This window comes from Nerophis lumbriciformis, linkage group LG07 (assembly GCF_033978685.3).
Source record: "Nerophis lumbriciformis linkage group LG07, RoL_Nlum_v2.1, whole genome shotgun sequence".
In the NCBI taxonomy this organism is placed as follows: Eukaryota; Metazoa; Chordata; class Actinopteri; order Syngnathiformes; family Syngnathidae; genus Nerophis; species Nerophis lumbriciformis.
The window spans coordinates 25,620,184-25,641,725 of record NC_084554.2 but is presented as its reverse complement, the minus strand read 5'-3'; the positions used below and the strand labels follow the sequence as shown (position 1 = coordinate 25,641,725).

General features: G+C 39.9%; 1 protein-coding gene across 2 annotated transcripts; it reads right to left on the bottom strand.

The window, feature by feature from the left end:
* Positions 1-1,550: 1,550 nt before the first annotated feature.
* On the bottom strand, positions 1,551-20,743 carry zdhhc20b (zDHHC palmitoyltransferase 20b). Of its 2 annotated transcripts, XM_061965601.2 has the most exons (14): positions 20,601-20,743; positions 14,356-14,382; positions 14,158-14,252; positions 13,964-14,084; positions 13,825-13,894; positions 13,699-13,731; positions 9,538-9,658; positions 9,191-9,226; positions 8,880-9,018; positions 7,084-7,210; positions 6,919-7,008; positions 6,735-6,847; positions 6,612-6,659; positions 1,551-3,515 (listed from the first exon to the last, which is right to left on the bottom strand). In XM_061965601.2, exons 1-13 carry the CDS (start codon positions 20,716-20,718, stop codon positions 6,616-6,618), a joined length of 1,134 nt encoding a protein of 377 aa, XP_061821585.2. In that variant the 5' UTR covers positions 20,719-20,743; the 3' UTR covers positions 1,551-3,515; positions 6,612-6,615. The 2 variants fall into 2 exon arrangements, with proteins under 2 accessions (XP_061821585.2, XP_061821586.2); XM_061965602.2 differs by lacking the exon at positions 9,191-9,226 and having other exon boundaries at positions 1,564-3,515.
* Positions 20,744-21,542: the final 799 nt, after the last annotated feature.

Sequence of the window (21,542 nt, the reverse complement as noted above, 5' to 3'; positions counted from 1 at the left end):
GATTATAACTTTCATCCAGTCATCCATAGTCCTGCTTATCCTTATCCCATTGTAACCTTGTTTTTTTCTGTTTAGGTGTTAATGACGATTTTCATTTATCTTTTCTGTATTTAAATCCCATTTCCTTTAGGCAGTTTCTTACCGTTCGGTCAGACTGTGACTTCAGTTTCCACCTATTTTGTTCTTCGTTAGTTTTGCTGTGCATTTTCTGTTTTCAGGCCATTTTGCTTTCAGTTTTCTGTCTTGGCGCTTTGATGTTTTTCTTAGTCTACCAGTATGCTTGCCTTTTACAACCTTCCCATGTTGTTTGTCTTGGTCAGATTTCAGGCACAGCTGACCGTGAACAATCAACATCTTTTTCAACATTGCGTGTTGATTTACCTCCTTGAAGAAGTTTGATGATCATCTCCTTAGTTTCATTTCACACCTCTCGTAGTTGGTGCAACAGCTCTCCCAGGTGTGGACACTCTTTTTTTAACTGCAGTACAATGAAAAGTTATAATTTGACACAGGTGTTAGCTTTGGAAATGAAAATGTACAGTTTCATTCCATAACTTTTTACTCAGATTAGACTGATTCCATAATTGTATCTCCTTTTTTTTTTTACACTATTAAACAACTTATTGAACATCCTCCGTGTCTGGTGGTTCCATCAGTTTTGCCATTAGTTGTAGTACAGGCAAAATATAAATCTGATAACCATAGAACAAGAAATGGAATTTACTGCAATACAATTACTAATTAGCGCTCAAATTCAAGACTTGATTCAATCAATCGCAGTCTCGTACAACAAATAAACCGCTGATGTCTGTAACTGTAGACACTGACATTAACAACTGTGGCTGTGGGCAACCTCTATGTAGTTTTAATTACCCCACATGCATGTAGTTGCATTTGAAGTTTCATAAATGGTCAGCATACAGCAGTTTTTCTCACCTCTGAATGAGTTTTAAAATGTTGGCAAGGTTTTTAGTCTGCTGGTGTGAAACTTGTTACACCTACTGTTTAAAGTGAACTCAGTGCTTTTAAAGCTTCTTAACACTATTGCAACATTGGTTCTGCTGCTATATACAGTACATAGTAATACATGACCATGTAGGCACATACTGTAGCTGTGTTTTCCCTTCCACTTTCTCATGCACTCCCAATCACATTTCAAACTATGAGAATGTACACTGCCTGTACAATTAATACTGTTTAAAGGGCAGGTATTGCAGTGGAGATACAAAAATAAGACAAATAGGGGACATTTTTCTTCTGTATTTTTTTCTATAAATGGTGGCAGAGGGGTTAGTGCATCTGCCTCACAATACGAAGGTCCTGAGTAGTCTTGGGTTCAATCCCGGGCTCGGGATCTTTCTGTGTGGAGTTTGCATGTCCTCCCCGTGACTGCGTGGGTTCCCTCCGGGTACTCCGGCTTCCTCCCACCTCCAAAGACATGCACCTGGGGATAAGTTGATTGGCAACACTCAATTGGCCCTAGTGTGTGGATGTGAGTGTGAATGTTGTCTGTCTATCTGTGTTGGCCCTGCGATGAGGTGGCGACTTGTCCAGGGTGTACCCCGCCTTCCGCCCGATTGTAGCTGAGATAGGCTCCAGCGCCCCCCGCGACCCCAAAGGGAATAAGCGGTAGAAAATGGATGGATGGATGGTAGGAAATCCTGAGAACGCCTCATGCTGACATCATGGAAAATGCTGAGTGGGGTTCATCGACATGCATATTTGTGTTTTTATGGCTTCATTTATTAACAAGTTGGGATACACCAGAATAAAAGCTACTTTCAAACACGACGCACCTCTATTGTCACCACCAGGCTCCCACCACGACATGCTTAAAATAACTTTTTTCCCCATGCTTTGGAGCTTTATTCTGACCCCGCCGTACACACTTCTGTAAAAAAATTTGCTGTTTAACAAGACAATAATTTTACAAAACGACACATTTACACGCATTGCAAAAACACACGCACGCTCTGATTTCAAAGTCGAGAGAGATGAGGTTTTTTTTGTTTTTTTGTTTTTTTTAGAAAATAAGGGATATAGCTTTGAATGTCTGGGAAAAAATGTCATTGGCAGATCAGTTAAAGTGCAACGTAAATTTTTTTGTAAGTCATTTGTGGCATTAGCTCATATCTTATCCAATTAACAGTTATCTCTCATGTAGACAGAAAACAATGTACAAAGCTATACATAAGAAATGGCTGTAAACTCGTACAGTGAGGGATGTAAAACGTAGGAGGCTCATCCAGCAACCAGCATGCGGATGTGATCAGATAGAATATGTAACACACCACAAGTCTGAACAATGGCAAGAAAAAAGTTGCATATATGGTATTGTATCCCTTGGGGAAATTAGTTGGCCATCATATAACAAAATTATCTGATCTAATACGTAAAATATAAACGAGATAATTTTTGACTGACTGGAACACACAAGCTAAGGCTCCTTTCATTGACAAGCATCATAACATCTTTTGAGGCTACATGTAGTGTATGCAGGCAAAATGAAGCCCTGTCGCCACCTGCCAGTTAAAGGCGGTACTGCCAGACAATGAAACAGGCAAGAGGTCCAGTTTGAAAGTAAAGCGCCATGACGTGACTTCTAATGCGGTTTGGCCCAAAGAGGTTAAGTAAAGCTAAGATGCTGTAAACACTTGAGGTCCAGAAGTCCGAGCTCCTGACGGGTCAGCCCTTATTTTGGCAAAAAATGTTAATTTGTGGGCTGAACTGAACAAATTCCACTTGAGTGACATAGAACTAGAAAGAAAAGGCTACACATTGCAAACACACACATAAACACATCAAAGCTCCATCAACAGTGTGTTGCTTTGCCGACTTGCTAAAAAGCAACCCGATGTTTGATGGACATTGACAATCCTTGCAGTGCAAATGCACCTTCTTGTGCTCCCGACATCCAAAAACAGACTCAAGTATATATTCCCTGTTCTGCGTTTCTTCAGTCCGCGGACATCTGTGCTTGGAAATGTTACCATCTTTGTATCTAAAAAAAAAAAAAAAAAACTTCAAAAAAGAAAATACAAAAATTGTTCCTTCTTCACAGAAAACGAAAAAACAAAAAAGTACTGTTCCAGATTCTCACCCACTTTTCACAGCATTCATAATGCCGATTCAAGTAGCTTTTGGCACCAAAAATACTTGTTAAAAACACCAAAACAGCTTTTTAAAAGATTTCCTGCATCATTCACCAATGTTATAGATATGTGTTGCGATTAAACTTTTGTGTGTGTGTGTGTGTGTGTGTGTGTGTGTGAGTGAGTGAGAGAGAGAGAGAGAGGGGGACAGGCTTTTGTTATGTGCCCTGGGTGGGCAACTGTTGTCACTGCATGCAGGAAAAAAACCAACACCATATTCATGGCTCTGCGTCCTGACGGGTGAAAGGAATGCATTTCCATAGTTACTCTGAGGTTGCACAGAGGGGCTGTCTTGTCACCATGGTGATGAGTCAAAGTATCGCACAGCTTAAGGCATCAGACTGGATGAATCAGGAGTCACTCCTGTGGTAGAAACAAAAGTTAAATCAATAGATATGTTATATACAGTTGGTACCTCAACTTAAATGTTATAATGTCATAGTGAAACCCGTAAGAGCCGACCAAAATTACTCGCTAGCATTAGCTTATAGCTAGAGATCGACTTGAGTCCGTTTTTTTCAACATTGGGAAGGAAGAAAGTGAGTGTGAAGGACAGTGCTTAAAAGAAGTGTACGATACTCATTGAATCAGAAAAGCACTCATCAAAAACTTGACCAAGCATATCACTGCTAGTCTGCACCATACTGAAGCAGAATGAGTAATGCAAGCCAATTATGTTAAAAAAATATATATATATTTTTTTGTCCTGTCCAGCTTCTCAGTCAAATCATATAGTTGATGTAGATGCCCATATCGGCTGTTCAGATTTACTTTACAAAAGAGAAGTGTAGGATACTTCTCTTGTTGCCTTATTAGTATTTGACTTTATTAAATGTATTTATATTATCATTTGGTGCAGCCGGGCCGGAGTAGGAGGGGATAGAAAGAGAAAAAAAAGAAGACAGAGGGGGAAATTGTGGGGACAAGAGGGGGATTAGACAGAGAGACAAAAACAACAACAGCAAACACAACAACAACAATAGATCAACATCAGCAAATATGACATGTACAAATATGATGGTAAAAGTGATAGCAAATAAGCAGTTAGCGAAAATAAAAAATAATACAGAAATGATAATGAGCATTATTACACTACAAATGGAGCAATACAAATACCAATAGAAATAGCGCTATTGATAATGAACAATACCAATAGTTTACCTCTATTATCAACAATACAGTTGTTCAAATGCAACAATACATATACGTAATGATAACTTGAGATACGAAAGAATGCAGAAAAATGGAGGGGAAGAAAGACATTAACCTTGTAGATTGTTATAGTAACAATAGGTTAAGCTTTGTCAGTGTGCCATGTGCTATACCCAGTTTACCCTAGGGCAACAACGTTAATATATGTTTGATGAAACGTGATTATGTGCATAAGTGTATGTATGCATATGTACTTGTATATGTACAAAATGTGTATATGTGTTTGTACAGTGAATGTATTTGTACAGAATGTGTATATGTGTTTGTACAGTGAGTGTATATGTACAGTATGTGTATATGTATGTTTGTACAGTGAGTGTATATGTACAGTATGTGTATATGTACAGGATGTGTATGTGTATGTTTGTATAAAGAATGTGCGTGTGGATGTACGAACTTTGAGTATGTAAATATGTACTGTATTTGTATATGTATGTGGGAGCGTAGGTACCTATGTGTGTATGTATGTATGTATGTGAGTATATGTGAATTTGTATGTACAATATATTTGACTCCCAGTGTGCGTGGGAGCCAGAGTACGGCCCCAGTCTCCCCGAGAGCCCAACCCACAAACAGTAGGTGTGATGCCCAGGGAACCAGGGACCACCGCCCCCACGCAGCCAATCCGGCCAGCGACAGGAACCCCAGAGCCCGGCCCACCGCGCCGCCCACAAGGGCCAGCAGCAGGCCGCAGACAGACGCACCCGGCAGAGGACAAGGCACGAGAAAAGCAGGGGACAGCCAGACCCCAAACCAGCGAGAGATCACACCCCACACGGGCAGAAAGGCGGGACGCCCCGCCCGGGGGTCCAGAGACTCCCCGCAACCGGACGGGAAGACTGCCCCCGCCCCACCGGCAACCGGGCTCCCACGAGCCCAACCCCCACCCCCGAAGAGCGCGGCAAGGCCAGCCCCCGGCCACCCCACCCAAGTCGGCCGCCGCAGGACCACCCAGCACGGGGCCACGGGAACCACCCACCCCACCTGCAGGGACCCCAACGATGGAGATGGAACAACCAGCAACCGCCCAGCTGAGTTCCCCCCCTCAAGGAGGGGAAAAATAAATAAAAAAATATCTAAACGACTGACGATCCATGAAAATATAAAAAAGCTGTTGATGTGTTTGTCGTAGAAGCAGCTGGAAGGAGATACCTTAGCACTCTCAGGTAAATACTGTACATTATTACATTAGTTTATAAAATAATTTTAGTTCCATTGTATTGTTTTTCATACAATATTTTTTTTTAAATGCATGTTATATGTTAAAATGATGCTGTTTTGGGGGGCCCAAGCCCCAATTAAATGTATTAAATTTCAATTGGAGACCCTGATTTAAAACACAAGTGATTTTAGTTAAGAGCTCTATCACATAACCAATTAAGCTCATAAAATGAGGTACTACTGTTGCTTTAAAAAAGGTCAGACTCACACATATTATTGCAACAATTTTAAATATGTTTTAAAAGTCAGAGGATAATGTATTTGAAGTGTTTTAATAAGAACACACTGCCTTGTGTGTCTCGAGCTTTAATGCTAATGTATTGCGTTTGTCCACAACTGTGTGGTCTAAAAAGTGCTATTGTGCACTGTAACTATGGACTTGCCCCATTGTAATGGGTTGGGCGGGGACACAAGCGTTGAGCAACACTAGCATAGCTTTGTTAGCTACAGTGCTAACATCAAAGTCACATTTTAACAGCAACATCATTGGCAACCTAAATTGGCCCTAGTGTGTGAATGTGAGTGTGAATGTTGTCTGTCTATCTGTGTTGGCTCTGCGATGAGGTGGCGACTTGTCCAGGGTGTACCCCGCCTGCCGCCCGAATGCAGCTGAGATAGGCTCCAGCTCCGTGACCCCGAAAGGGACAAGCAGTAGAAAATGGATGATTGGATGGATCATGCTATTATAGCCTATTTGTGGAAGACAAACAAAATCATCTTTAAAAAACACATCTTTCACTGATGGCCGGATAGTTGGCAGAGCTAGATGCTTTATTTTAGGATGTGCAGCAAAGCCTGCTTTAAAAATTTTTTTTACAAAGCTGTTCTTCATAAAATTGTGGATTTATACATGGGGTTTAGAAGACCAAATGAGGGTTTTGGTAAAGTCATAACACAAAACTTCTAAGTCACCTCATTAAGCACCTCCTCTCTCCAAAGTGGAGCGAAAAGATGATTTGGTGGCCACAACCATTAAAAATATAGTATAATTGGGGACCTATGACCAATACAACACAAACAAATCACCTTGTTATGATTCGCTCTCCATGGAGACGACGTGGCATTCACTTGCGGCTGTGAAAGTAAACAAGAACACCCACCGAGTGAATTGCAATTCAAGCAAAAATAAATATTTCAAAAGGAGCTCACCTGACTTGAGGGCACTGTTCGCCACCTGGTTTCCCTCGCTGTCGGCGTGCTGCTCGTTACACAGGAGGCGGTTCTGTGACTCGCTGAGTGGGCTCACAGTCACTTCGACAGCACTAAAAAATATTTTAAATAAATAAATAAATTAGCCTTTGCAAACGGTTAAAGCATTGCTCTGATTGATCACCTTTTATTAGGCTCTGGGTGCAAGGTGACTGTTGGCTGCTCCACATCAGCATTGACAAGTCGAGTGGGGAACGTCAGACCATCTCCTTGACTGTTGTAAATTAAAGTTTTTATATGCATGGCAACTATAGAAACCGAGTGAACAACTCAGTGCTACTTGTTTTACCTGGTGAAGACGGGCAATAGCCAGTACTTCTTCTGGTCTCCAAACACTTGAGCGATATTCTTTCGGAAGCCCAGAGAGAAGCCATTTTTATCAGAGCCAGTTCTGAAGACGGGTGCTCTGAATGCCTCTGGATACACACACAAAAAAAGATAAGCAGGTATTTGCCTTGATGAATATTTTACATCCCCATTTTCACTCAGCAGAACATAGTGGAACCTCATTGTCGGAACTTTTTCATGTACGAACTACAGACCTCATAAAATTATGCTTTGGTGTACAAACTTTGTCTCAGTATACGGACATTACATCCACCCATTGTGTGCCTTGCAGCACAGCCACTGTGGGCGAGCTGCTGCACTACTTTGTGTGCCTTCTAAATTTTTTTTTAGCCTTTTCCACAACATTTTAAAAGTTTTGCTAGCTCAATATGACTCAAAAGATAGCAACAAATAAGAAGCAATGTGTGGTTTGAAACATTCAGGAAGTATCCACAGCTTTGTCAACACTGCCTTTCCCTCCGAGTCCCTTCAGCTGCACGCCAAGAAGATTAACAGTCAAGGTAAAGTGGATTTTTAAAATGTATTATTCCTAATCAGTTTAGCGACCTGGCTGATAAAGTTAAGGAGTTTTGTGATTTCAAACTGTGACTGTAACACAGGGCTAGTGACAGTGTGTGTGCGTGTTGGCAGGGCAGCTGAAAATGAGGATGAAAGTTCAGTCAGTTTTTGTTGTTTTTAAATATATATATATATATATTTATATATATTATATATATATATATATATATATATATTTGTATTATATATAATAAATACAAAGTTGATCCACCAACCCAGAGTTATGTTTGTTTGATACACAGTACTGTATAGCCTTTTAAATAGTGTTCAGAGTGTACAAAGTTTTACTAAAATATGGACTTTTGTCGAGGTTAGAACCCATTATTCCTGTTTACATTTTTCCTTTTGAAGAAATTTGCTTCAATATACAAACTTTTCTGTTTCCGAACTAATTAATCGAGATTCGACTGTATGTAAGTTGTTCAGTAAACACAGAATGCCGTAGTGACCCAAATATAAGACAAACACTGGTCGCTGGTATGTGTGAGTCACAGGAAGCAAAGCTCTGATTCGCTTCGGAAGAGTCATTTGCCAATATCTATTGGCTGCATGTAAAATCTCAAGACCCTAAGTAGAAGACAACATGTCTTATATTCAGGTCACTACGGTCATGAATAATAATCGGTACACTGTAAAAACTTTTTTACCAGGATTTCACTGTATTTATTAACAGTAAAATACTGTAATGAAAATGGACTAACGTTACAATAAATTACAAATTAAAATTAAGATTTCCTTACATTTCACAGATATGAACTGTTATATCACATGTAAAATACTGTAATCATAGTCCTCTGTAACATCACAACAAATTACTGTAAATTCAAAGTGACTTGTCTCCTAAAGGGGTTCCCGTAGACTACGTGGCACACTCTTCTACAGTAGGTGGCAGTATTAAAAATAGAGTAATTAACAATAGAATTAAAATGTTAAAGTTTCAGCATAAAGTTGTAATTTTAATGTAAAAAACAATAAAACTACAACCGTGAGATTACAGCATTTAGTTGTAAATAAGTGTAAAATCCAAAATTTTGCAGTTACAGTAAATTGCTGTAAATGCTTTTTTTCAGTAAATTACTGTAAATGTTACTGTGAAAATAATGCAATTATTAGCCAGTCATTTGCTGTGAATTTACAATGAAATAATTCAGTGTACATTTTAGAGAAAAAAGGTGTTACCTATGGTGGACCTGTTCTTCCCGACGAGCCACAGGTGGTAGCTGAAGAGGGAAAGGATACTGATGCAGAACATGGCCGCCACAAAAAAGAGAAACAAGACATGGAATTTGGCAGCACTTTGAGAGTCTCGCAGCTCATTCTAGGGGGACAAGAAGGACAGCAAAAGAGGCATCAATCACACGTCTACACTTGGGACATTTATGACGGGTGGAACGGAAACGGGAGGAAAAAGACTGAGCACTGCATGCACGTCACGTTGACACCTATGAGGCGCTGCATAGCCAAAAGGCTCGGGAGGATGGCCGGGTTACCTTCGGACAGTTTTCAGCCGCTTTCCTCCGACATAGCTTTAGTACAAACAGAAACAAGACTTGTTAGCAACACCAGGCGGGAAAGGAGGGGGCGCGCCATAAACGAGTGGGGAAACCAAAGTGGGTGCTTTGAGAGAAAAAAAGATGACGGCCGTGATGGATGAGCTGCAGGTAAAAGCGTGGATAAAAACGTGGATGTAACACACGGGAAGCAGAGGTAGAGTGCGAGGGGTGAAGGGAGACAGAGGAAACCGAGAGGCGGCTCAGTGCCAAGCACAGCTGACTCTTCAGGAGTCTTCATGGAGATCAAAGCGGTCCAGATCTGGCCCGATTAATTTATTACTCACGGTCCAGAACTTAATGAAATATTGCAGCACAGTGGCTGCGATGAACAAGCAGTAGAGCAGCGAGTAGGCCAGGAAGAGGATGAAGAACTTGTAGTTGGAGAATCCCACACAGTTGTTCACCCTGGAGAAGACCAACACACCTAAGTCAGACAGGACCTCAGCAACACCAGCTTAAATCCCCCTTATTAACCGTGTGGACATTCTGCAGGGAGAAACAACTGAGTAAGTAAACTAATTCAGTGAAAAGACTATCTTACACAATCAGACTTCAGCAATGCATTAACTGAAAGCCCAAATTCCAGAACATGTATTCGCACTAAAAGGCGTCAAGAGTCAGACACACATCCACTCAATTGACTTTTCAACTTATCAAATATGAGATGTAATGCAAGAGCTGTGATCAAAAATTCAGTTTTTCCACCACTGCAACAAATGTAAACCTTCAAAAGGTAGTCAGAACTTGTCTGTTGGGTAATCTCAGAGTGAAGCCCATCCATCCATCCATCCATCCATTTTCTTCCGCTTATCCAAGGTCGTGTCGCGGGGGCAGCAGCCTAAGCAGGGAAGCCCAGACTTCCCTCTCCCCAGCCACTTTGTCCAGCTCCTCCCGGGGGATCCTGAGGCGTTCCCAGGCCAACCGGGAGACATAGTCTTCCCAACGTGTCCTGGGTCTTCCCCGTGGCCTCCTACCGGTCGGACGTGCCCTAAACACCTCCCTAGGGAGGCGTCCAGATGCCCGAACCACCTCATCTGGCTCCTCTCGATGTGGAGGAGCAGCGGCTTTACTTTGAGCTCCTTCCGGATGACAGAGCTTCTCACCCTATCTCTAAGGGAGAGCCCCGCCACCCGGCGGAGGAAACTCATTTCGGCCAATTGTACCCGTGATCTTGTCCTTTCAGTCATAACCAAAAGCTCATGACCATAGGTGAGGATGGGAACTTAGATCAACAAGTAAATAGAGAGCTTTGCCTTCCGGCTCAGCTCCTTCTTCACCACAACAGATCGATACAGCGTCCGCATTACTGAAGACGCCACACTGATCCACCTGTCGATCTCACGATCCACTCTTCCCTCACTCGTGAACAAGACTCTGATGTACTTGAACTCCTCCACTTGGGGCAAGATCTCTTTCCCAACCCAGAGATGGCGCTCCACCTTTTTCCGGGCGAGAACCATGGACTCGGACTTGGAGGTGCTGATTCTCATCCCAGTCGCTTCACACTCGGCTGCGAACCGATCCAGTGAGAGCTGAAGATCCTGGCCAGATGAAGCCATCAGGACCACATCATCTTCAAAAAGCAGAGACCTAATGCTGCAGCCACCAAACCGAAACCCCTCAACACCCTGACTGGGCCTAGAAATTCTGTCCATAAAAGTTATGAACAGAATCGGTGACAAAGGGCAGCCTCGGCAGAGTCCAAACCTCACTGTAAACGGGTCTGACTTACTGCGGACCAAGGTCTGACACTGATCATACAGGTAAGAAGGTTAATACTCAAAATCCACGTGTTTGCCAAACATTCATTTATCTGTGGCCGCCCACAAACAAAACATACATTTGGACCGCTAAAAAAGATTGGATTCTACCTATTACGCCCTAGCTCAGGGATTCTCAAACTGTGGAAGTGGTACTCCATCTAGTGGTACCCCAAATAATCACTTGATTAAAGTACAGTGTTTTATTATCCTATATTCCTATACATGTTTTACTGTTCAAACTGTGTGTAATGTTAAAGTGGCCAAAAATATTAAATATACTCGTAAATAAAACATCTGCCTTGTTGTTAATGAACACTTAAGCCTACTATGTGACTGTATTTAAATGTTGGTCATTATGGTGGTACTTAGGGAGCCAAGTTTTTCCTTGGTGGTACTTGGTGAAAAAAGTTTGAGAACCACTGCCCTAGCTTCGAAACACTTTATAATGGTTTTGTGTGTGAATGTAGCTTGTTTTTACAAATTGGTACAGTAGATAGCATCATAACACTGCTTCTTAACACACCTCATAAGCACCTGGTCTACCAGACAGTAAGACAATGAGGGATTAGTGTTGCCAAATTAGCCAGTTTTCAAACCATACCGTACTTTTCAACAAAGTGACTAGCAACAAATCGAGCGATTCGTTCTGGTGTAATCGCACACTTTTGGAGGAGATCAACCTGAAACATTATGCAAAACTAGATTATGACCTAATCTAATCCCCCGCATCCAAACGCTACAGATATATTAACAGTCCTTCTCTGTACCTACCCAAATATAAGACTGTGATTATGAACCCTGTCACTTTCTGTTTTGGGTCCAGGAATTATACATGTAAACCAGCAAATGATGCCAGAAAAATTATCGTAAAGCGAATCAGCTTTTCTTCCCATCACAACAGTAAGCTGGAGACAAGCAGCCCTGACAAAGACCTGCTGGAAAAGTGTCTCAAAGGTTGAGAAAGTTAGCAAACTGTCCAGCAGCTAAGAGATATTATCCTTTTTTACTCCAATTTAACAGTTGTTATTCAACTGATATTGAATATTTACATGTTTGTAGTTTATTTGTTACAGGGACAATGCATATGAATAAACATTTCTGTCAATATGCCAGTTAGAAAACAACAGTTTTTCATTTTGCTTGCAATTTGTGCCAAATATTCTGCAAACAAGGGAAAGAAACATTGCGCTTCAACACATCAAATCTATAGGCTACATGAAAAGCCAGCATCAATACCACAGTGTTTACATAGATGCCTGCTGCAAAAGGAGCTGCCCCAGAGCCAGCTGCAGAAAAATGTGTGCAAAAACTAGTTGTAACAACATTTAGAAAAAAAAAAATATATACTAAGTTAAACAATTATGGGTATCTGCTTGAAAAAAAAATTGTGCATTCATAGTTTCTAGCGTCAACATTTCAACTTGTACTCGTTTGTACTTCGGCTTTTTATGTGTTTCTTGGTAATAGTACAGTATATTTAGAATGTGCGGCTAGTCGTTTAAAAAATTTTCCGCGACCCGTAAGTGGCCCCCAGACCACACTTTGCCCTAGACACATGATTAAAGTCACCTTAAAAAAATAAAATGACATACTGACATGTAAAAATTATAGTATTTACAATACATTACTAAAAGTACAATGAATACAGACATATGTATCATATGTTTTCACATTACTGTTGTTTTGTGGTGCTGAGGTTCCATGCAGTAGCAGCTTGAAAATAAAATGTTTTCAATAGTTTTTTGTCTTTGTAAAAACAAATTTTACAATAATTGGTCATGAGAAAGAGGGGTAGTCTTATATCTTCAATATAAGCATATACAGTGATACAAGCAGCCCTGCAGCGTGTTTACTTGTGCAAAGCTGGACAGCCAGTTAACATCAAAATGTCTTCCAATAAACACATAGCTTGATCGTTTCTTGTATTTTAGTGAAGACATTTACAAAAATGTGAACATGGTAGGCTATAGGCTACCAGGAGCTCGCAGCTAAACAACAGCTAAACACACAACAGCACACAAGCTAGACAGAAGTAATAAGTGTCCGTAATTGAACAATAGATAGATAGATAGTAATATTGCATTCTAAAACAGCACATTTGTCAATATAAACAAGTATCAAATAATTACAGTTGTATATTACTTATAAATGCAAAGTCTCCAAGGAAGAAGAGTATTTAAGTATCCAGTAATAAACCTCTCCGCATCATTCAATTTACAACATCATGTCCTCAATTTAATGAATTATTGTGACATATAGGTGTCGCCATAACTCAAATTAACAATCCACTTCAAAAGCATAAACCTGTCATTAGGTAAGTGATTTCATAGTTATTTGAGTAATTTCACTTGATCCAGCCTTTTCTAACATTGCACACTACAGAATTATAAAAGCATGTACTATGATTTCTATTGATATTGTATTGGATTGTAATCGGTATCGGCCAATACGCATGGCTCCAACATTGGTATCCGAAGTGAAAATATTGGATCAGGACATCCCTTGTCAAAGTAGTAAGTAAGCTACACTACACACAGAAAGCTATTTGTAGGATCTGAGTAAACAGCGGCTGATGTTTTGAGACAGGTCTGATGCAGGTGTACCTAATGTTGTGGCTGCGGCCAGTGAGTGTTTGTGGTATAAATAATTGTGCTTTTACAAATGTGAGAATTGGTTTCATACCATGGACAATGGTGGTCCATCTTCAGCACGCACCTATCACAAAGCAGATTAAACACAATTACATATCACGTCAACAAAGTTTGACAGATAAGGAAGAGAAAATGGAAGTGATAAATAAAAACATACATGTCACATGCCGAGCAGTGATGACAACGGTCCGGCTTGATAACTTGACAGCGGTCACAGTAACGGATTGCTGCAACCCAAAAGCTGGTAAGTACTGAAGTGTGGGATAAACAAGGAGACATTAGGGGTGTTTGCGCACCTCCTGCTCCAGTGCGGGTATAAAGTGGCAGGATAGTGGCGGCTCGCCACAGAATCTCTTGCTGGGATTCTGGCCGCTCCTCCTTCTCGTAGCGCTCCTTTTCATTCTTGGGGAGGCAGAACTTGAAAACAAAAAGCAATTTGTAGATTTTAGGGAATTGGCCTGAAAACCCCAGAAGAATCCCTCTGGATTACCTTTTTGGAAGGGTTGGCGGGCTTTGTGAAGATGGTCTTCCAATAAGACCACACAAACAGGACGAAAGAGAGGTGGAAGAAGATGAGGTATACAACTGGAAAAACATTTATATCAGCATTAGAGGAAAAACTCAAATGTCAGCATATTTTGCTGCGGCAACGCAGCAAAACACATTTAAAAGCAACACACAAGCTTACCCTTCTCTCCTATACTGGGGATGGTGACTGTAAAAGACAGGAAAATAAATGTGACAAATAAAATGAACGGAGCATTGTGTAAACAATCTGTCAGGCATATTTTTAGAGAGCCGAAAGAGGATACATTAATAAATGGTAAATGGGTTATACTGTATAGCGCTTTTCTACCTTCAAGGTACTAAAAGCGCTTTGACACTATTTCCACATTCACCCATTCACACACACATTCACACACTGATGGCAGGAGCTGCCATGCAAGGCCCTAACCACCCATCAGGAGCAAGGAAAGTGTTTTGCCCAAGAACACAACGGGGATGACAAGGATGGCGGAAGCTGGGATCGAACTTGGAACCTGGAAACCTGGAACCCGCTTTACCATCTAAGCCATGCCGTTCCCTAAAACTACAAAAACGACATCAGATTTGCTTTTACCGCTTTTGATCGCTCATGTTAAGAAGTTTACCCAGATTAATTGTGTTACACCTTTAGATTGGCAAAACGACACAATGCGGGCTAGCAAAAGTGCATTTTTAATTGTTTATAAGCATCCCTGGCAATATTCTCATTCATTCAAGTCATTCTATTAAACAAGAAAGTTTGCTCTAGAGTGGGAATTTTTTGGGGCAACACGATACCATTCGGTTCAGAATAGATTCTTGATTCAACACGATTCTCGTAATATGTTTTTTTGTATATTAATTATAAGAAAAACTTTTTCAAAACAGGTTACAAACTATTTAGAATTAGAATTAATACAATTGCAATTTGGATGTGAATCTATCCACAAGAGGTGCCACAGGGCTCTGTTTTGGGGCCCCTCTAATCCATTTTGTGCATTAATGATGTGGGTCAAAAAGTGTCTGACTCTAATATGCATTTCTATGCAGATGACAATTCTTTTTTTTACTGCTATGAATAATCTCTTGCACAAGCTATTGAGTCCCAGCATAAAGTTTTTGACATGGTCCACCTTTCACTTCTGAAATTAAAGCTAGTTCTTCATGCTGACAAGCATGAAGGGGACGGCGTGGCGCAGTGGAAGAGTGGCCGTGCGCAACCCGAGGGTCACTGGTTCAATCCCCACCTGTTACCAATCTCGTCATGTCCGTTGTGTCCTGAGCAAGACACTTCACCCTTGCTCCTGATGGGTGCTGGTTAGCGCCTTGCATGGCAGCTCCCTCCATCAGTGTGTGAATGTGTGTGTGAATGGGTAAATGTGGAAGTAGTGTCAAAGCGCTTTGAGTACCTTGAAGGTAGAAAAGCGCTATACAAGTACAACCCATTTAAGACTCAGACTATATCAGCGGTGTCTAGGAAGGAATGTCATAAAGGTGGTACATGAATATTAATGCTGTAGTGTACTAACTGATAACTCCCTAACTTTTAAACCACACACAGAAAAGCTTGTGAAGAAACTAAAACTTAAATTACGCAATAAATTGTGCTTTTTTTTTAAAGCAAATAAGTGCCTTGTCTGCAACTTTTTTATCTATGCTGGATTATGAGTATCTTTTTTAGGGATGTCAGATAATGGCTTTTTGCCGATATCCGATATTCCGATATTGTCCAACTCTTTAATTACCGATACCGATATCAACCGATACCGATATCAACCGATATATGCAGTCGTGGAATTAACACATTATTATGCCTAATTTGGACAACCAGGTATGGTGAAGATAAGGTACTTTTTAAAAACATTAATTAAATAAAATAAGATAAATAAATTAAAAACTTTTTCTTGAATAAAAAAAGAAAGTAAAACAATATAAAAACAGTTACATAGAAACTAGTAATTAATGAAAATGAGTAAAATTAACTGTTAAAGGTTAGTACTATTAGTGGACCAGCAGCACGCACAATCATGTGTGCTTACGGACTCTATCCCTTGCAGACTGTATTGATATATAATGTAGGAACCAGAATATTAATAACAGAAAGAAACAACCCTTTTGTGTGAATGAGTGTAAATGGGGTAGAGAGGTTTTTTGGGTTGGTGCACTAATTGTAAGTGTATCTTGTGTTTTTTATGTTGATTTAATAAAAAATAAAAAAAAACAAATAAAAACGATACCGATAATTTAAAAAAACGATACCGATAATTTCCGATATTACATTTTAACGCATTTATCGGCCGATAATATCGGCAGGCTGATATTATCGGACATCTCTAATCTTTTTATGTAAATACTTTGTTTGCATGTCTTCAAATGTTGGCCAGTTTGTCATGCTTCTCTAATGTTTATTACAAATTGTACAACTGTGAGCTGAGGCCTCACTTCGTTGTATTTCAACGTCTGTAAGCGAAACGTCTTCTAAGACAACCTGAACAGTCCAGTTGGGATCGATTTACGGTTCAGTTTTTTCTATTTTGATGGGTTTTTTAATACACTTGTATGGAAAAGGAGGAATAGCGCTGGCGTCACTTTGGCAGAGTCAAGGGCATCTTTACAGGGCTCAGTGAAATGACTGCACATGGCTCCAATTCCTGTCACAATTTACAACCCCCAATCCAAGGCTTTAAAGACTAAAAAACTGCTAGCCCTATTCATGAACTTGTCGTGTCAGCACATTGTAATCAAATTACAGCAGCAGAAGGAAGGTTTGAGAGAAGATATTGAACAAAATATAGAAAATGAGTTGCTTCTCAAGCACAGACAAAAATAAACTTAGCAAGGAAGCTAGAGATAAATAAAGAAAACATCACTTATTTTGTTTTGTAAAAGGCAAAACTCATTGATTTTTTTTGTAGGCCTGGGCGATATATCGAAATTCAAGTTTTTATGTTGCGGACAATTTAGGAAATAAAAAATAGTGTACTTTTTTCCCCTTAGACTCCCAGAAAATTCCTGCAAAAAAATAAATAAAAAATTCTGAAAATGGTGCAGCTTTCAATGTGAATGTAAACAAGTCTTCCTCTTTTCAAACTATCCATCGTCTACCGCTTGTCCCTCTCGGGGTCGCGGAGGTGGCTGGAGCCTATCCCAGCTGCACTCGGGCGGAAGGCGGGGTACACGCTGCACAAATCGCCGCCTCAATGCAGGGCCAACACAGATAGACACAAAGTTTTTAAAACAAAAGAACAACTGGCACTTTAATTCCATGAAGAAAACTGGGGTTACTTTGGTAAGCTTTTGACAAAAATAAAAACCAAAATTTGTTTTGAATTATCACTGTCATTTGTGCATATTTTCTCTATCCAAAAGTAAGGGAACAAATCTAAAATTGATGACGCTATGTTGTCAACTTGGGCTATTTATTATTTTTGCAATAGAGTAATCTATCGATTAGTTAATGGAGTAATAGCCCTAAAGTGTATTTGAGAGAAAATAGATAAAGATTTTTCTGCTTTCCATAAACTTAATTCTTTTTTCTTAGAAATGCACATCATCAAAAATGTAATTGCAATATTTATAAAATAAAAGCTGTCCGCTCTTCGCCGCCACACACCACCGTTCTCATGTGCGCACAATTGCAGCAGCTGTGAGGAAACTATGTTGCGCGTATTCAAAGTTCCAGGCACTCCATACTGTCTGTATTTTATCACTTTTTATTAGTTACACAAACAATTAATCGAAGCAAGAGAACATAAATTGAAGCTTTATTCTATCTGTGCAACCCCAAACTACAATATACAGTATAAAGTGATTTTTTTTAAACACAATAACAGCTGAAATTTTAATCCCCGGAGGGAAATTGTGGTTATTTTAGTAGGTTTTTGGCAAAGATAAAAGCTAACCTTGTTTTGAATTATTCCTGTCATGTGTGTTTGTTTTCTCAAAAAAGAATTCTGGAAAAAATATTATTTTTTTTCATGCCATAATCATGTCCAACCCTAATTTTAGTTGCTATACACTTGAGTCAACACAATCTAAAGTGAGCAGGAAATGGAATCTGTGTTGGAACATGTGTGGCAGTGGGTTTTCTCCGGGTTCTAGTCGGGCTTCTGCATGTTAAAAAAACCTGCATGTCAGACTAATTGCAGACTGTGCATCGCCCATAGATAGGAATGTGAGTGTTAAAGGAGAACTACTGCACTTTTTTTTTTTCAATTTGGCGATTTTGGCCTGTCATTCACAATCGTTATGTAAGACAAGAACCCGTTTTTCTTTTTTTATGCATTCTAACTCATAAAATTTGGCCAGCAGGAGGTGGCCAACAATACTCCATTTACATCTCATAAACTGAATATTAATTAATAATTAGTATTAGCAATATTGTTATTATGAGCGCCAACGCAGACAAACTCTTTTTAGCGGCGCAATGATCACAGAGGTCTATCTAGCTTATGCTGCTATATTGGCAGGCTGAGTCGATGAGCTGCTGCATCGCCGATGAGCTGGTGAAAGTTAATTCTCGATCACGGGTTCCCAAACTACGGCCCACGGGCCGGATCCGGCCCACCAGCGTCCAAAATCTGGCCCGTGGGAAGTCCCAAGATAAAAAAATGTAATAAATAGATAAGTATATCAGGAGGAGCGAACTGTGGGCCAATGCTACTGGGACACAAGCTGGGGTCTGATCAACCCTGGCTGGGTCACCTGAGGGAGGGGGTATGATGTTGAAAGACCCGAAACCCCCGGTGATCTCAGGCACATCACTGAGGATGTATCTTACAATCATTTTTTAAATTTGTAATTATTTTTTTAAATCTGTCCTTTCTCATCCATTTTCTACCACTTGTCAGAATCTCCTAGCCCCTCAGGCAATTCATATTGTCTTTACCCATCAATAACGTGACATCAAGGCGCATGGAATATTATGAACAAATGATGATCCAGAAACTTATATTTTTGAGCCTGAATAAAAGGAGGATGAGTTACATGTTTTAGAAGCTATGTGATAAGCAGATCCAGCTTTATATATATATATATATATATATATATATATATATATATATATATATATATATATATATATATACACATATACATATGTATATATATACTGTACATATACACACACATATATATACACATGTATATGTATATATATATATATATACATATATATGTATATATATATATGTATATATATACATATATATATACACATACATATGTATATATATATATATATATACATACACATATATATATATATATGTATATACATATATATGTATGTATATATATATATATATATACATATGTATGTGTATATATATATGAGGGGAGCAGTGGGCAGCAGCTGTGGCCACTCCCGGGAATCATTTATGGTGATTTATCCCCCCAATTGCAACCCTTGATGCTGAGTGCCAAGCAGGGAGGTAATGGGTCCCATTTTTATAGTCTTGGGTATGACTCGGCCGGGGTTTGAACTCACAACCTTCCAATTTCAGGGCGGTAAATGTTACATTACATGTTACTTTACAAATTTACTTACAGCATATATGTTTTTTTTGGATGTTTTAGAATGCTTTATAAGTGAAATAGAGCAATTCTATTTGGCTTCATTGTTAGCTGACTTTTGCTAACATTTATTTACATGTTAGAATGCAGAAAAAAAGAAAAACGTGTGTATTCCGGTCATGAATCAGGATTGTTATTATTAGGCAAAATTCCAAACAAGCTGCAGTTTCCCTTTCATTGTTGTTTGTATGTGCCCTGTCATTGATAGGGGACTAGTCCAAGCTTGCCTCTCACCCAAAGACAGCTGGGATAGGCTCCAGCTCATCCGTGACAATCATGAAAAGAAGCTGGATGGAAAATGAATGGATGAATGCTCGGGTAGGTTCATTTTAACACAACGAACTGCTGCATTGCATGAATGTACACATTCAACAGTATATTTATAAAGCACATCATTTAGTTTGATCTGTTTCTCTGATTGTTTTTGACAATTTTGGAGCCGGCAGTTAAACAAATCGTTGTTATAATCACGTTTTGTTCTTTTTAGGGATGATAAATGCTGACAAAACCACACATTTGACACAATTTAAATGCTAGCTTGTGGAGCTAAATGAAGCCAAAACGGATGTCCACTTTTCTACCGAGCTCGACACTAAAGCTGAGGCATTAACACAGCACAAGAAAAAGTTTGTCTGGTGTACAACATGAAATAATTGTAATAATAAGTATACTCCGAACAATGCGGACAAGTTGTGTTATTGGGCTGCGGTCCGTCCGTTTACTTCCTACTGGCGAACGAACGGCGGCTGTCTGTATCGCGTACAATGGTATGGAAAAGGCGGCTCTAAACGGGGTTTAAAATAGATGAAAGGTGGCGGCAAGATGCCCACTTACATACACACAGCTCCACCACGTAAGCATAATAGGACCAGCAAATGACCAGAGCGATAAAAATCACAGGTATCCATGCTAATCCCCGTTGACAGCATCTCAGGACGTGAGTGGGCGCCATCTTTCTCCATTTGTTAGGGAGGAAAAGGGCGTGTCGGTGTGTGACGTCAGCAGAGCGTAGAAACACCACGCGGAAATACTGTAAATCATAATCAGAACACATTTTTAATAGTAGTTATCTTGGATTTTTGTCTGGAAAGTCAAATGTAAATATTTTTATGTACACAATTTGAAAAAAATATAGAGATTTTTTCTATATCTTCGTATTGTTGCCGTTCTGAATGGTGTTTATTTTGTATCATACTGTTGAAATAAAGTTCTGAAAAAGTATTAGAAAAATAAAAGCATCAATATTTCAGTGGCAGATGTTCTCTGAAATGATTGAGTCTCGAAGTTAGACTTAGACTTCCTTTTTATTGTCATTCAAATTTGAACTTTACAGCACAGATAAGAACGAAATTTCGTTACATAAGCTCATGGTAGTGCAGGATAAAAAAAAGCAATAAGGTGGATATATAAATAAATAATATATAATAAATACATATATATATATCCATCCATCCATCCATCCATCTTCTTCCGCTTATCCGAGGTCGGGTCGCGGGGGCAGCAGCTTAAGCAGGGAAGCCCAGACTTCCCTCTCCCCAGCCACTTCGTCCAGCTCCTCCCGGGGGATCCCGAGGCGTTCCCAGGCCAGCCGGGAGACATAGTCTTCCCAGCGTGTCCTGGGTCTTCCCCGTGGCCTCCTACCGGTCGGACGTGCCCGAAACACCTTCCTAGGGAGGCGTTCGGGTGGCATCCTGACCAGATGCCCGAACCACCTCATCTGGCTCCTCTCGATGTGGAGGAGCAGCGGCTTTACTTTGAGCTCCCCCCGAATGACAG

Bases quoted from the DNA above. Each gene is read 5' to 3' on its own strand.
- zdhhc20b (XM_061965601.2), bottom strand. From the start codon at position 20,718: ATGGCGCCCACTCACGTCCTGAGATGCTGTCAACGGGGATTAGCATGG. The intron at 14,253-14,355 runs GTAAGCTTGTGT...ATGTTTTTCCAG, and splicing joins CCCCAGTATAGGAGAGAAGG to TTGTATACCTCATCTTCTTC. The intron at 9,227-9,537 runs GTGAGTAATAAA...TTTGTACTAAAG, and splicing joins ATTTCATTAAGTTCTGGACC to CTATGTCGGAGGAAAGCGGC.